At 33.5% G+C, this 18424-nt stretch overlaps 1 protein-coding gene across 1 annotated transcript in view; it reads right to left on the bottom strand.

Moving 5' to 3' along the window:
- Positions 1-592: 592 nt before the first annotated feature.
- Positions 593-18424, bottom strand: part of GTF2A1L (general transcription factor IIA subunit 1 like) — a 42538-nt gene continuing 24706 nt past the window's right edge. The window contains exons 7-9 of the mRNA XM_049651458.1: positions 8691-8951; positions 7655-7744; positions 593-825 (exon numbers count right to left, since the gene is read on the bottom strand). Coding sequence (XP_049507415.1) covers positions 718-825; positions 7655-7744; positions 8691-8951 — 459 coding nt within the window. The 3' untranslated portion in view covers positions 593-717. The remainder of the gene's footprint in view (positions 826-7654; positions 7745-8690; positions 8952-18424) is intronic.

Here is an 18424-nt window from a genome sequence, read left to right as displayed (position 1 = left end):
AAAAGAGGAAAAAAAAAAAAACAGGGATAGAGAAAAACCCACCATGACTAAGAAGACAGAAGTCTGAAGTTTCAAGAAGTAGAATGGGAACTAACCACTTCCTCACAACTCTCAGGGAGATAGCAACATATGATGAAGAATGGCCTAGCCACATGATAAGCCTAGAGAGGCAGATCCTTAACTCCAAGGATCCTGGCCTCAGCAAAGATTTCCATGTTCAAGTATAATATAGGCTCAACAGAGACATCTGCTTCCAAGGGACCATTTGGGCTTATACAATCAATACATCACTAGTGATGAGTGTAGACCAAAGACCTAGAGAAGCTTCTTGACTATCCCTCTACTTACAAGATTCTCCAGGATCTGTTGTAACATGGTTTAGGGAGAAATGGTAGGACACTAGCCCCAATCTAATAACTGATGCTGACTTTACCATGAAGGAGAATTGGAATATGATTTAAATTTTACTTTAACATTAAAGAAATGTGATATTTCTTCATGCTCCATCATGTCTGATTCATCTATGATTCATAATGGCACAGACAATGAAGGCTTTAAAAAAAGGAAAGAAATATAAAATTGTATATCTGTATCTCCATCTGAATTATAATTTTATTAAATTCCATACAGTGAACTGGACTATATTTAAAATAAAATAAGTTTGACAATACATAATATAGTCCTACTGATGTTTATGATGTATAGAGCTCATAAGTTTTACCACTCTGCATCACCAATGGCTTTTGCAAATACATAGTCTCTCCCTCCAAAACACATAACACCATCTTTCAAATAGAATTTCCATTTGTTCTTGCTTCGATGAATCTGGAGGGAGAAAAATAGTCTAAATTAATTAATTTTACAAATTAAAGGATAATTTACAATACTTTGCACATAACATGGGATTGTTCTGACTCTAAATGGGAGTTCTTTAAAAATAAAACCTCCTCGGTAGGTGATGGGCATTGAAGAGATGGCATTGAAGATTTTGGGATGAGCACTGGGTGCTGTATGGAAACTAATTTGACAATAAATTTCATATAATAAAAAAAAATAAAACCACCTCAAGATAGTATTGATTCATTCAGCAAATATTTGGATTCTTATGTGTCTGTCAGACATTGTTTTAGGCACCATAGATATATCAGTTTAAAAAACAAAAACATATGTATAGTCATAAAAATTCACATTTTTTATATATTACTTTGTAAAAACTGGAAAAATTCCTACCTTTGAGTAGTGTACATTTTAGTAAGTATGGAGGAAACAGAAACCTAATAGATACCTAAATTATGAAGAATATTAAAAGACACTAAGTGCTATGAAAAATAGAGCAGGAAAAGGAAGACCGCAAATACAAAGGTGGGTTACAATTGCAAGTAAGACATTAGGGTGGGCCTGACTTCTGAGCTAACATTTGAGCAAAGACTTAAAGAAGGTAAAGGTTAAAGCCAAGAAGATATTGACTAGAGAGCATTCCAGGCAAAGGGAACAGAAGCACAAAAGCCCTGAGGAGGGAGATACCTGGACTGATCAAGAACAGCAAAGAGTTCAGTATGTCTACAAAGGAATAAATAGAGAGGATGTAGTTAATATTATCAGGAATGAAAAAAAGAGGACTTTCATTTTGAAGGAGAAATTCACAGTAAAGCGCTGAGCAAGACCAGAAGATAAAGCTTATAATCTATTAGATTCCACTGGCAGTTCCTTGGATCTAATAAATCAGTCTATTTACGGACAAAATAAAAACTAGAAAATCCTACTACCTCAAGAGGTAAGAAACTGTAAAATCATTGTTACCTCTGGGTAAACCACAAGTGACTATTTAAAAACCTTATAAATGTAGGATCTGAAATCAAAGGTAAAAATTAAACCCACTTATTTACTGCAAATAGTCAAATCAAAGAAGAAAAGTCTGTGACCAGTATTCAGCTTTATTTTGTGAAACATAAGAAAATATAAATGCGAAACTCCTATTTGTGTGGGGAAAAAAATCCTATTAATGGAAAATCTCTTCTCTGAGTTTGACTCCCAAATTTACACTAGAACATATCTTTAAAAGTCCCTGGGAACACAACAGTGACACAGAATCCTGAACTCAGCACAGGTAATAGTATCTGCCCAGAATCAGGAGAACAGTAGCAGCAGCAACAGCTCATTCTAGTAACTTAATTCTAGAAATAGTGCATAAATAGTTTATTTATTCTAGAAATGCAACAATGGTTCAATATTTGGAATTTATTAACATAACACCTGTACTACTAGACCTAAGGAGATAAATCATGTAATAAACTCCAATGACACTGACATTTATTTAGAAATGCAACAATGGTTCAATATTTGGAATTTATTAATATAACACCTATATTACTAGACCTAAGGAGATAAATCATATAATAAACTCCAATGATGCTGACAAAGTATTTGATAAATTAATGCATTTTAGATTTTTTTAACTCAATAAGAATCAAATACTGCATCCTATACACGCACGCGCGCGCACACACACACACACACACACCTCCACCTCAGCATAAAACTGTCTTCGTGGTTAGTGGGGAACCCTAAAAGTAATCCCACTAAAATCCCACAGACAAAGATCATCCGAGTTTTTACTCCAGAGGTCCTACCTAATACAATTAGGTAAGAGGAAAGAAAGTACAACTGACACTAGCCAATGCAAGTAGACAAGAAGAAAGAAGCAGAAATATAAAAACTGGAAAAGATAAAAAAGACTTGCAGATGCAATGATTGCATGTCTGAAAAACCTAAAATAACCAATTAAAAATTACTAAATAAGAATTCACTATTCATACAAAATTAATACACATTAACTCATAGCCTTCATGCATACAAGCACTGGTCAGAAGATACAAAGAAAGAGCCTTTTTACCATAACAACAAAAGAGATAAAATAGCTAAGAATAAATTTTTAAAATACTGATCTACACCATTCAACACTCTCTCCTCTTTGAAATATTCTCCTCACTTGGCTTCATGAAGAAGTACTAACTTTACCAGATATTACAAATCTTAATAATTAAATCAAGGTAGTATAAGCCAATGGACAAACCAATGAGACAAAATGGAAAATCAAGTAGTAGACCCAAATATAGAGAGAAATTTAGTAGATGATAAAGGAATCATTTTCTTATTCGTGTGGACAAAATAGACTTTTCAGTAATTAGGAAAACTGAATAGCCACCTGGAAAAAAATATCAGAATCATACGTTACATTATACTCCAAGATAAACACCAAATCAAACAACTTATATTTTGAAAAAGAAACCAAAGAAATACTAGAAGAAAACATAAGTGAATCCATTTAAAATTTTAAGAAAGAACTTTGTATTATGACTCAAAATCAGAAGCCATAAAAATTAAGGTTGACAAATATAACATCTGTATCAAAGAAAGAAAAAGCACTGAAAGCAAACATCTGAGGAAAAGCATTTCTGCATATACCAAGAGCCAATCTTCCCCAAAACAATACAGAGCTATTAGAAATCAATAAATAGACCAATAATCCAATTGTTTAAAAAAATAGATAAACGTTATGAACAAGCAGTTCACATAAAAGTAACTATGAATGGCCCTTAAAAACATGAGAAGTTAAAATTTTCACCAAGACATCATTTTCACTTTTTGTAACAGCAAAGATCCAAATATTTTATTACACTCTATTGGCAAAGCTGTAAGAAAAGCAGCACTCTCAAATATTGTAATGGGAATATATACTGGAAGATAGTCTAGGAGAGCAATTTAGCAATATCTGACCAAATACACTTGCCCTTTGACCCAGTAATACCATTTCTGGGGATTTTTTTTTTTTAAGATTTTATTTTTAAGTAATCTCCACACCTAATGTGGGACTTGAACTTACAACCCCAAGACTGAGTTGCATGCTTTACTGACTGAGCCTGCCAGGTACCCCACTGGGGATTTTTTTTAATAGATATAACTGCAGACATAGGAGATGTATTATAGATGTGATCATTCAATAGCAAATGACTGAAAAATAACTCAAATATTCATCAGTTGGGGATTGGTAAAATAAATTTTAATAATTCTGCAGTAGAATATTATATAATAGCTATAAAAATATTAGCACGAAGATCTCCAAGATATACTGTTGATGTCTTAAAAGACAAGGTGTAGAGTACAGTGTTGTCTAGGCTATCTTTCAGGTTTGTATTTGAATAAAAAGACCCTGTAAATATATTAAGAAACTAGTGTATCTGGTTACTTTTTTTTTACGCTCAAAGAAGGGACAAGAAGCTATTGGTAGGCAGCATAAGTAGTGAAGGAGTAAGAACCAGACTTCATGGTATACCTTTTATAGTGTTTTGATTAACATATGTGTATACAGTATCTATTCGGAAAACAAAGCATATATATTTAAAGAGAAACATACTGTGTTACATACTTAGCAATTACTCATTGTACCAGCATCTAATAGACAAGGACAGCTATAAACTAAAGTTTGCCAAACTGTTACATGAAGATACAACATATTCAAATGGTTTTACAATGCACTATAGTGTCCTATTTATGGCATAGAACACTCTCATCTATAGTAAAAGGTTTCATTTCACCATTAATCTTCCCTATATATCATTATTACTTTAACCTTTATACTAATCTTGGTCATTCTCTAAGCCTCTGAAATAACATTACTGTATCCTTTAATTCTCACTCAGCATGGTGACCAATGACCTTCATTTAACCCTTTTTCATAGCACACCTTAATACTTTCAAAGCTTTCCCCAATTGTTAACTTATAAATTTTAAAGGTAAATTCCATATGGTAGTCAAAGCCAGATAAGATATACTAAAAACAAAAACAAAAACAGCACTTCCCAAAGTTTAATAAGCATGCAAATCACCTCAGGGTCTTGTTAAAATGCACATTCTGATCCAGTACCCTGGGATAAGACTCAAAATCCTGCATTTGGAACTCTCCCAGACAAAGTGATACTATTGGCCTTCAAAACATGCTGACTAGTAAAAGATCTTAAAAGACTACTGAAAAGTCTTTCAATTTACTTGAGTTTGGTTATATTAAATACTACTTGAACAAGAACTGGGAAGATACTCTTTCATAAAAATCCACTGTTGGCAGTGGTCCCTGCCATCCCACTTTGACCTTATAGATACATTTTCTTTGCTAGCTATCTTCTGACTTCACCAGCCCCTTTTAAGACCAATTCAAGGGCTCCCCAGTGCCATGGTTTAAAACATTTAGTACTGTTTTTAAAATAACTCTCAGTTAGGACTCTCAAACAACTAGATTTGTTAGCACTATACACCTAATATCACTCCTGTGTACCCCAAAAGTGGTTAAGAGGTAAAAGACAATGTAGGAGAAAACACTTTGAAAAGTACAAAGCACTATGTAATTAATTACAAGCTATTGCCCACAATGCAGTATAACAAAGGATACTATATCCGTAACAGTCTAGAAAATTCTCTGTGACTCTATGGAATGCATACATAACTTAGTGCCTTAGTGTTTTCTTCATGGAAGGCAATACACTGCTTATAAGAAACAAAAATAAGTTTCAAACTAAGAAACGCTCTCTTTTATATTACCTATTTCTTCATATGCTTATGTTTACCAGCATCTAAATTGCCATTTTCTATCTATATGAAATGTTATAAAGGAGAAAACAATCTTATCTTTAGAGAAAAGGATTTATTTTTATAACAATTCAAAACACCATCCCCTATTTCTCTTGAGTATATTGGAATTGTTACCGAAAAAAAGGCAAAGATGTAAATATGCATTAGTCATCAGGGAAATGCGAATCAAAACCACAATGGGATACCACTTCACACCAACTAGGATGGCTAGAATCAAAGAGTCAGATAACAAGCATTAGTGAAAATGTGGAGGAATCTAAACCCTCATATACTGCTGGTGGGAATGGAAAATGGTAGAGCCACTTTGGAAAACAGTCTGGTAGCCCCTCAAACTATTACCACATAACCCAGAAATTTCCAAGAGAAATAAAAATATATGTTCACACAAAAAACTTCTATGTGAATGTTTAAAGCAGCATTCTTCATAATAGCCAAAAATGGCAACAATCCAAATGTCCATCAACAGATGAATGGATAAACAAAATGTGGTATATGTACTCAATGGACTAGTATTCAGCAATAAAAAAGAATGAAGAACTGTCACATGCTATGACATGGATGAATCTTGAAACACTGTATGGAGTAAAAGCAGCCAGTCACAAAAGACCACATATTATAGGATTCCTTTCATATGAAACTCCAGAATAGGGAAATCTAAAGAGACAGAAAGTAGATTAGTGATTTCTTAGGCCAGGGGTGGGGATCGGAGGAAACAGGGAAATATGGGGGTGAGAACTAAAGGGAATAGGGCTTCTTTCTGAGGTGATTAAATGTTCTAAAACTGACTATGTTAACAGCTGCACATATTCATGAATACACAAAACCACTAAATTGTACACTTTAAATATGTGAGTTGTATAGTATGTGAATTATATCTCAAAGCTGCTAAAAAAAAAGATGTAAATATGCATGAATTAAAGACAAAAGCTGGCCATTCTACTACATAATCACAGAGTATTTAAGAAGAAGAAAAAGCAGTATTATATTTTAGTTGCTAAAGTTGAATTTCTTCTAAATTAAATTCTATGTTTGAAAACTGACACACCTTCAACCCTCTTTGTTGATCATTTTCTAATGTCCAACTAATCATCAAATCCCCTTGATTCTTCCATCACCATCCCTGACTCTTCTATGTTCTACACTGCCATCCTTAGCCTGGGCTCTCATTACTTCATTTCTGTGCTATCCCTGTTCTTACCATTTGCCTCTGCTTAATAAGCAAATATGGCCAGTTTTAAACCCAATTATAATTTTTTCAGTAACATTCTCAGAATGCTAATGTCCACCAAATCGTTTCAATTTCTCCTACCAGGATTCTAGATTTTCCCATCTGCTGTGAACTCTGTCCCCAACCCAGCCTCATTTCCTAATACATCCAAAAGAACACTTTATTCAAAGCAGAGCTGCCTCTTCACTGTCCCTTGTACATTCTACATGCATTCATTTCTTTTATCAAGCTGTTCTACTCAGAATGTCTACTCTCCACACTTATCTATATCTTACAAATCATTTAAGACCTATTTCAGAGTTCCATATCACCCATGAAGGATTTGTGGAGAACTCCAACTATGAACAATTTCTTACATTTCCTAGCTACTTTTTGGACTTACTGTCTGTGCCACATATCTTAGCATTTGATTTACATGCCACTTATCTTAGCATCTGATTCATATGTCACATATTTTAGCATTTGATTTGCCTGTCACATATTTTAGCTTCTGATTTACCTACCATCTTATTGTACACCATTCTTTTATTACATATAGAAATATCCTGTTTCAATCAGAAACAATCTTGTTTCAATAAGATAATTCTCAAGACAAGAACTATCACTTTTTTGCTATCTCTGAGACCACACAGCGCAGTGTTAGACACAAAATATATATAATTAATTAGCTTTTTCAAGATTAAGTGTGAACTGTAACTCATCATCTTATTTTCCATCATTTTACATAGCTTTCTACCATAAATGCAATTAATAAACCCAAAGTCTAAAAGGTGAATATGGTACCTTGTCATACTGGCAGACAATTACATTATCCGTGTCAAACAGGTCTGGCACATCCTGCTCACTAACATCATCTCCAGAATTTAAAGGGTCCTAAAGATGAAAGACGGTTACATTAAGGAATTTAATGATGCTCTGAATTTTTTAAAGACAGAGATACACATAGAAATAAGGGAACTTGGGGAGAGAATAGTATCGTACTGAAAAAGTCAAATAGCCTGAGTTTGAATCCCAGCTTGGTCACGTAATAACTGTAAGACTGACCTTTGTCAATTTATTAAAACTCCTCATATCTCAGTTTTGTCATATGTTAAATGAGGTTGGTAATAAGGCCCATAGATAGGGTGGTGGGAATGTTAAATAACGTAAGATAGGTAAGACTTAAGTATGGTACCTGGCACATCCTTAAGGCCACCATAAATGACAGTACTACATACATGCTTCCTAATTACCACATTCCACAAAAATTTTACTTCATCTATCAGAATCAAAGCAGACATTGCATGCTTCTAACCTGGCGGCCTTCTGTACCTCTACTCCCATCTTTTAAACTCCCACTATCTCTAGTTAAGACCAACAAATAGGGGCGCCTGGGTGGCTCAGGTTAAGCGTCCGGCTTCAGCTCAGGTCGCGATCTCGCAGTCCGCGAGTTCGAGCCCCGCATCAGGCTCTGGGCTGATGGCTCGGAGCCTGGAGCCTGCTTCCGATTCTGTGTCTCCCTCTCTCTCTCTGCCCCTCCCCCGTTCATGCTCTGTCTCTCTCTGTCTCAAAAATAAATAAAACGTTAAAAAAAAAAATTAAGACCAACAAATAGAGTGGCCAATTCCCAAATACTTAATACTAGTTTGAATTATAGTTTACAAGTTTAAATATTAGGGTGCAAATAAGTCTCATTTTAAAAGACTAAACACAGAGTTAACCTTAATTGTTATTCCTCTTGATTTAAAGTATACTTTAATATACTTTATATTAAAGTGCAAAGTATATTAAAATACAAATGCTATAATTTTAAAAATTTCATCTCAAAAGTGATTCTCACCTCTTCTACAACGTCTATTTGAGGGTCTTCATTATCACTACTATTGGCAGTTGAATCTTCATTTGATATACTGTCAGCTTCTTCTTCAAGTACCTTCAGGTCTCCTGCCTCAACAATCCCCAGAAATTCGTTCTCATCTACATCTCTTGTACTTCCTATTTCATCATTGGAAGATGTATCACCGGTTCCATCTATTTGAATTATCTCATTAATATCATCATCAGTTACCTGATTGCTTAAATCCATCTGAGAATTAGACTCCTAGAAAGAGAATGAAATGTAATAAAGTTTTTCAAGTCAAAAAGTATATAACATTGAATCACATGAAATATAAAATTACTTAAACATTTCACAAGTGATCTTAAAATAGATTTCTGTTCTATATTTCCTTCCTTTCCTATATATGTTCTCTAATTTTGACTTCTAGAACAATCCCAGAATGTCTATGCAACATGGGAATATTTTTTTTAATTTTTTTAAGTTTATTTATTGATTTTGGGAGAGAAAGTGCAAGCAGGGGAGGGGCAGAGAGAAAGGGAGAATCCCAAGCTCACTAGTTTCAGGTAATAATTGCCAATTTTTATACATACCACCTTAACTTTACACAGTACCTATTAGGTTTTAACGATTTCATTTTATTTTAAACAATAATTCGGTGGAGTAGAAAGGACAAGTGACATCATGCTCACTATATAAATTAAAAAACATAAAGGATTGAACTAGCTGAAATAAGCTAAGCACAAAAGGACAAATACGAATCAAAATGGACAGAACTGAAAAGAAAAATGGACAAATCTAATTATAGAGAATTCAACATTCCTCTTTCCGTGACCAACAGAAAAGTAGACTTAAATTTAGTAAGGATGTAAAAGACCTGAAAAATACAATCAAACTATTTAACCTAATTGACATAGAATACTCCACCCCAAAATAGCAAAATACACACTTTTAAAGAGCACACAGAATGTTCACCAAGATGGACCATATTCTAGGTTCTAAAAAACAAACCCTGAAAAAATTAAGACACACAAAGTATGTTCTCTAAGCATAAAGGAGTTAAACCAGAAATCAGTAACAGAAAGATCTGGAAAAATCCCCTGATATTTAATAATTACATTTCTAAATACCCATGGATCAAAGAGTAAGGCATGAGAGAAAGCAGCACATAATTTTAACTGAATGCAAACAAAAACATAACATTTCAGAACTTATGAAATGTAGCTAAAGCAATGCCTAGAGGGAAATTTACAGCATTACATGATCATATTAAAAAAGAATTAAGTTTCAATCAATGGCCTAAAATTCTACCCTAAGTAACTAAAAAGAGAAGACTGAATTAAGCTCTTGGCAAAAGAGAAAATAATAAAGATAAAAAGAGAAATAAATGAAATTGAGCACAGAAAAAAATTAAGTCAGACAAAGTTCATTCTTTAAAAAGATCAATAAAATTGATAACCCTCTAGCCAGACTGACAAAGAATAAAAAGGAGAGAGAGAGAAAAGAAACAAATAATACTAGGGATTAAAGGAGTGTTGCCATAGATTCTCAAGACATTAAAAGGATAAGGAAATTGTCTTCAGCCATTTGAGCTGCTATAACAAAATACCATAGACTAGGTAGCTTATAAACAATGGAGATTTTTTTTTTTCTTCCAGTTCTAGAGGCTAGAAAGCCCAAGATCAAGGCATCAGTAGATTCAGTATCTGGTGAGAGCCCACTTCCTGGTTCACAGGCAGTGCCTACTCACTGTGTCCGCACATGGTAGAGAGGCTACAGAATTCTGTGGAGTCTCTTTTATATGGCAACTAGTCCCATTCATAAGGGCTCCACTTCCTAATTACCACCACCTTTCAGGGACACAAACATTCAGACTAATATAAGTCAGTTTACAAAAATTAATTGTATATCTATATAGTAGCAATAAATGAATAGAAATTGAAATTTTAAAACAGTACTAATTAAAACAGCAATAAAAAGAAACTCATCATATACAAGAGATCCTCAATAAAGTAACAAACAGATTTCTCAGCAGAAACTTTGAAGGCCAGAAGGCAGTAGGATGATATGTATTTAAAGGGCTAAAAGACTGTCAACTGGGAATTCTATATCTGGCCAAACTGTCCTGCAAAAATCAGTGAAAAATTAAGGCATTCTAAGATAAAGGCTGAAGGAGTTTGTTACCATTGGACCTGCCTTACAAGAAATGCTAAAGGGAATCCTTTAAATTGAAATGAAAGGGAATTAGATAGTAACTCAAAGCCATACAAAAATATAAAATTTTCTGGTAAAGATAAATACATAGACAAATATAAAAACCAGTATTATAATTTTATTTATAATTCTACTTCTTATTCCCATATAAGATTTAAAAGATAAAAACATATTTATAATTATAAATCTATATTAAGGGGAACACAATACATAAAGATATAATTTGGGATATCAATAACAAAGTGAGGGAGGGCAGAGCTAAAGAGGAACAGAGTTTTTTTATGAGATAAAAGTTGAGTTGGTATCAGTTCAAAATAGATTCTAATAACTTTAAGATGCCATAAATAATCCCCATGGTAACCACAAAGAAAATACCTATAGAGTACACACAAAAAGATATGAAAAGGGAATCAAAATTTGTCACTCCAAAATCAACTATATACAAAGGTAGACAGTAAGAGAGAAAATGTGGGGCAAAAAAGCTAAAAGACACACAGAAAACAAGCAGCAAAATGGCAAAAGCCCTTCACTATCAGTAATTACTTTAAAGGTAAATGGACCAAACACCCCAGTCAAAAGACACAAATTGGCAGAATAGATACTTACTATGTTGTCTATGAGACTCACTTTAGATCTAAGGATGCACATAGGTTGAAATGAGAAGAATGGAAAAAGATACTCTATGTAAATATTAACCAAAAGAGAATTGGGATAGTTATGCTATTATCAGACAAAATAGACTTTAAGTGAAACACAATTAGAAAAAAAAAAAAAAAAAACAAAGAAAAACAGCATACAATCAAAAAAATAATCAATTCACCAAGATGTAACAATTATATACATATCTGCACCAAATATCATAGCTCCTAAATGTATCTAACAAGCACTGACAGAATATAAGGGAAAAATAGATAGCTCTAAGATAATAGTAGGAGACTTCAATACCCCACTTTCAAAAATGAATAGAACCACCAGACAGAATATCAATAAGGAAATAAAGAACTTGAATATTATGGACATATAATATAGACATAAGTATAGTTGGACCTAACAGACATATACACAACATGCCACCCAACAATAGCAGGATACACATTTTTCTCAACTTCACACAGAACATTCTCTAAGAAAGACCATATGTTAGGCCACAAAACAAATCTCAATATTTAAAAAGACTGAAATCATGCAAAGTATCTTTTCTGACCACAATGGAAAGAAGGAAAACCGGAAAATACACAAGATGTGGAAATTAAACAACAGACTCAAAAAGTCAATGGTTCAAAAACAAGAAATAAACAAATAACCAATCTCGGCCATATAGTTGTGGGTTCATTTCTGGGTGTTCTATTGTTTCATTCATCTGTGTGTCTGTTTTTGTAACAGTACCATACTGTCTTAATCACTACAGTTTTATAATATAGCTTGAAGTCTAGAATTGTAATGCTTCCATCTTTGCTTTTATTTTTCAAGATTGCTTTGGCTATTCAGGCTCTTTTGTGGTTTCATACAAAGTTTAAGATTGTTCTGGCTCTGTGAAAAATGCTGGTGATATTTTGATAGGGATAGCTTTAAATGTGTAGATTGCTTTGGGTAGTAAAGACATTTTAACAGTATTTGTTCTTCCAATCCATTAGCATGGAATATTTTTCCATTTCTTTGTGTCATCTTCAGTTTCTTGCATAAGTGTTTTACAGTTTTCAGAGTACAGATCTTTTACCTTTTTGGTTAAGTTTATTCCTAGGTATCCAATGGTCTTTTGTGCAATTGTAAATGAGATCAATTCCTTCATTTCTATCTGCTGCTTCATTATTGGTGATAGAAATGCAACAGACTTCTGTATGTTGACTTTGTATCCACAACTTTACTGAATTCATATATCAGTTCTCAATTTTTTGGTGGAACATTTTGCATTTTCTATACAGACTATCATGTTATCTGCAAATAGTTAAAGTTTTACTTCTTCCTTGTGAATTTTGATTCATTTCTTTTTTTTTGGCTGCTTGCTAAGGCCAGGACTTCCAGAACTACGTTAAATAACCATGGTGAGAGTAGACATCCTAGTCTTGCTTCTGACCAAGCTCTCAATTTTTCCCCCAATAAGGATATTAGCTGTGGGTTATTTCACATATGGCCTTTGTTATGGTGAGGTATGTTCCCTCTATCCCTACTTAGTTGACAGTTTTTATCATGAATGGATGTTGTACTTTGTCAAATGCTTGTTCTGCACCTATTGAGAGAACCACAGGTTTCATATTCTTTCTTTTATTAATGTGGTGGTCAACTAATATTCAACAAAGCAGGAAAGAATATACAATGGAAAAAAGTCTCTTAAACAAATGGTGTTGGGAAAACTGGACAGCAACATGCAAAAGAATGAAACTGAAACACTTTCTGACGTTATACACAAAAATAAATTCAAAATGGGTTAAATACCTAAGTGTGAGACAGGAAACCATCAAAATCCTAGAAGATATGCCATTTGCAACTACATGGATGGAACTGCAGGGTATTATGCTAAGTGAAATTAGTCAGTCAGAGAAGACAAATATCATATGACTTCACTCATACGAGGACTTCAAGAGACAAAACAGATGAACATAAGGGAAGGGAAACAAAAATAATATAAAAACAGGGAGGGGGGAAAACATAAGAGACTCATAAATATGAAGAACAAACTGAGGGTTACAGGAGGGGTTGTAAGACAAGGGATAGGCTAAATGGGTAAGGGGCACTAAGGAATCTACTCCTGAAATCGTTGTTGCACTATATGCTAACTAATTTGGATGTAAATTTAAAAATAAATAAACAAATAAATAAAATTTTTTTAAAAAATCTAGAAGAGAACACATTGGCCAAAGCAAGTTCTTACTAGGTATGTCTCCTGAGGCAAGGGAAACAAAAGCAAAAATAAATTATTGGGACTTCATCAAAAGAAAATGATTCTGCACAGTGAAGGAAACAATCAACAAAACTAAAAGGCAACCTTTGGAACAGGAAAGGATATCTGCAAATGACATATCTGAAAAAGGGTTAATAGCTAAAATCTATAAAGAACTTATAAAACTCAACACCTAAAAAATAATCCAGTTAAAAAATGGGCAGAAGATACAGACATTTTTCCAAAGAAGACATCCAGATGGCTACCAGACACATGAAAAAATGCTCAACATCACTCATCATGAGGGAAATACAAATCAAAACTACAATGATGTATCACTCCACACCAGTCAGAATGGCTAAAATTAACAACACAGGAAACAAAAGCTCTGGAAAACAATATAGAGATTGCTCAGAAAATTAAAAATGGACCTACCCTACAATCCAGCAATTGCATTACTAAGTATTTACCTAAAGGATACAAAAATGCTAATTTGCAGGTATACAAGCACCCTGGCATATATAGCAGCATTGTCAACAGCCAAATTATGGTAAAAGCCCAATGTCCATCCACTGATGAATGAAGAAAGATGTGATATATATACATACAATGGATTATTACTCAGCCATAAAAAAGAATGAAATCTTGCCATTTGCAACCATGTGGTTGGAGCTACACAGTATTATGCTAAGTGAAGTAAGTCAGTCAAAGAAAGACAAATACCATATGACTTCACTCATATGCGGAATTTAAGCAAAACTTTATGAACATAGTGAGGGTGCAGGGAGAGAGGCAAACCAGAAAACACTCTTAACTACAGAGAACACACCGAGCGTTGCTGGAGAAGAGGTGGGTGAGGGGATGGGTTAAATGGTGAAGGGTATTAAGGAGTGCACTTGTAGTGATGAGCACTGGGTGTTGTATGTAAGTGATAAATTACTTAAGTTCTACACATAAAACTAATATTATACTGTATGTTAACTTGAATTTAAATAAAAACTTGAAAAAATACAAAACAAAAAATCAGTCTTTTAAGATATAAAATATCTTAAGACAAATAAAAATGAAAATGCAACATAGCAAAATTTATGGGATGCAGCAAAAGCAGTGCTAAGAGCAAAATTTATAGCTATGAATGTTCACACTAAAAAAGAAGAAAAGTCTCAAATTAACAACCTAAATCTCCACTGGAAGGAACTAGAAAAAGAAGAACAAAGCCCAAAACTGCTTTAAGGAAGGAAAAAATAATAATTAAGGCAAAGATAAATAAAGAACAGAAAAACAATGGGGAAAATCAACAAAACTAAGAGTTAGTTCTTTAAAAACAATCAACAAAATTGATAAGCTTTTTGTTACACTGAAGAAAAAAATAAACCCAAATAACTAAAATCAGAAATGAACTTTACTACTGATTTTACCAAAATAAAAACAATTATGAGATAATACTATAAAACTATTCATGGAAGACTATTATGAACTGTATACCAACAAATTGGATAACCAAGATGAAACAAATTCCCACAAACACACAATTTACCAAGAATGAATCATGAATAGAAAATCTGAATAGATCTGTAAGAAGATAGAATTAGTAATCAAAAATCTCTCAACAAAGAAATTCCCAGAATGAGATGGCGCCACTGGAGAATTCTACCAAACATTTAAAGAAGAATTAACACCAATCCTCAAAAATCCTAAACAAAATACTAACACAAACAGAATTCAACAGCACATTAAAAATATCATACACCATGACCAAGTGGGATTTACTCCTGTAATGCAGTGATGATTCAACATATGAAAAATCAAGCAATGTAATAGAATATATTCACATAATGGGGATGGGGGAGGGGGACACACAATCACCTCAATTGATGCAGAAAAAGCATTTGACAAAACTCAACACCATTTTATGATTTAAAAAAACCACCAGAAATAGAAGGAAATTGCCTTAACATAATAAATGCCATCTATGAGAAATCCTCAGCTAACAGCATACTCCATGGTGAAAAACTAAAAGCTTTTCCTTTAAGATCAGGATCAAAGCAAGGATGCCCATGCTTGCCACTTCCATTCAACAATGTACTATAAGTCCTAGCTAGGGCAATTAGGCAAGAAAAATAAATAAATAACAGGCATCCAAACTGGAAAGGAAAAAGTAATATTATCTGTTTGCAGATAATCTCATTTATGTACTACTTCATTTATGTACAAAACCCTAAAGATTCCAGACACATAAATATAATAGTACTAATGAATGCATTCAGCAAAGTCACAAAAGACAAAAGTCAACACACAAAAATCAGCTGCATTTGTATACGCTAACAATTAAAAACCTGAAAAAGAAATGCAGAAAACAATTCCATTTACAATACCATCAAATAGAATAAAATACTTAGGAGTAAACATAACCAAGGAGTCAAAAGACTTGGTCACTGAAAACTACAAACATTCCCGGAAGAAATTAAAGAAGCCAGAAATAAATGGGAAGATATTCTGTGTTCATGTATTTAAAAGAGTTAATATTGCTAATACCACCCAAAGCCATCTATTCATTGCAAACCCTAACAAAATCCAGATAACATCTTTTGTAGAAATAGAATATCCATATTAAAATTCCTATGGAATCTCCAGAGACCCTGAAAGAGAAGATATAAGTTGGAGGTCTAACACATCCTGATTTTAAAACTTACTCCAAAACTATAGTAGTCAAAATAGGGTGGTGTTGGCATAAACAAACTAATGGAATAGCATAAAGAGCCCAGAAACAAATTCTCACATATATGGTCAAATAATTTTTGACAACAGTGACAAGCCCATTCAAGAGGAAAAGGCATCTTTTCAACAAATGGTGCTGGGAACACATGCAAAGAAATGGAAGTTGGACCCTTACCTTACACTACATACAAAAATTAACCCAAAATGGATTAAAGACTTAAACATAAGAACTAAAACTATCAAACTCTTCAAAAAAATCATAGAGGAAAATCTTCATGACATTGGACCTGGGAATGATATTTCTTAGATATGATACCAAAAGCACAGGCAAAAAAGGGGTGGGGCAGGGGGAAATACATAAAATAGACTTCAACAATATTTACCTTTGTGCATCAAAGAACATTATCAACAGAGTAAAAAGGCAACCCACAAAATGGAAGAAAATGTTGGCAAACCACATATATAAAGAGTTAATATACAGAATATATAAATAAACCCTACAACAACAACAAACAACTTGACTTAAAAATGCACATAGGACTTGAATAGAACTTTCTCCAAAGAAAATATACAAATGGCCAAAAAGCACATTAAAAGATATCCAATATTACTAATAATTAGAGGAATGCAAATCAAAACCACAATAAGATATCACCTCACACCCATTAGGATGGCAATAATCAAAGGAAAAAAAAATGCTGGTGAAAAAATAGCGCTGGTGAGGATGTGGAGAAATGAACCCATTGTGCACTGCTGGTAGGAATGTAAAATGATACAGCTGCTATGGAAAATAGTATGGCAGTTCCTTAAATTTTTTTTTAATAGAATTGCCATATGGATCCATCAATCCCACACTTGGCTATATGCCCCAAATAATTGAAAGCAGAGACTCAAAATATTTGTACACCCAAGTTTACATTAACATTAGTCAAAACTGCCAATGGGTATAAGCAACCCAAGTGTCCATGGATAGATGAATGGATAAACAAAAAATATAGATAGATAGATAGATAGATAGATAGATATAGATATATAACAGAGTATTAAACCATAAAAAGGAAGGAAATTCTGACACGATTCAACATGGATAAACACTGAAGACATTATACTAAGTGACAAGGGAAACAAAAGGACAAATACTGTCTGGTTCTACTCTTATGAGGTATCCAAAGTAGTCAAATTCAGAGATTGAAAATAGAATGGTGGCTGCCAGGGATGGGGTGAGAGAAGAATGGGGAGTTATTATTCAATAGGCATAGAGTTTCAATTTGGGAAAGCAAATATGTTCTGAAGATGGATGGTGATGATAGTTGCACAGCAAAGTGAATGCACTTACTGCCACTCAAGTACACAGGTAAAAATGGTTAAAATGGTAAATTTTTACGAGGAAAAAAAAATCAATGGTGATAATGAACTGTCAAGTAGGTAATAAAACAATGAGATACACAGGGCACCTGGGTGGCTCAGTCAGTTAAGCATCTGACTCTTGATTTCAGCTCAGGTCATGATCTCATGGTTTGTGACATCGAGCCCTGCTGACAGCATGCAGCCTACTTGGGAGTATCTCTCTCTCTCTCTCTCTCCCCCTCCCCTGTGCACTTGCACACATGCTCTCTCTCAAAATCAATTACATAAACTTCAAAATAAATAAAATAAAATACAAAACAGAGTGGTATAGAGTGCTGGTAGCAGGAAAACTGGCACAACCTCTGGCAATATACGTAAAAAACCATGGAATTTTCAGTTTGTCAATAACACTACCTTTAAAAACATATTTTTAAAAGCAATGCAAATAAAGCATAAAATATGAATAAAGTTGTCCTTGATAGTGTCTTTTAGTACTATTTATAATTGCACTTAAAACCATAAAATACTTAAATAAAAAATAATATATATGATACACGCATGTTGAGAATTACAAGACATT

This window comes from Panthera uncia (genome assembly GCF_023721935.1).
Source record: "Panthera uncia isolate 11264 chromosome A3 unlocalized genomic scaffold, Puncia_PCG_1.0 HiC_scaffold_11, whole genome shotgun sequence".
Classification (NCBI taxonomy): domain Eukaryota; kingdom Metazoa; phylum Chordata; class Mammalia; order Carnivora; family Felidae; genus Panthera; species Panthera uncia.
This window is presented reverse-complemented; position numbering and strand designations above follow the sequence as displayed.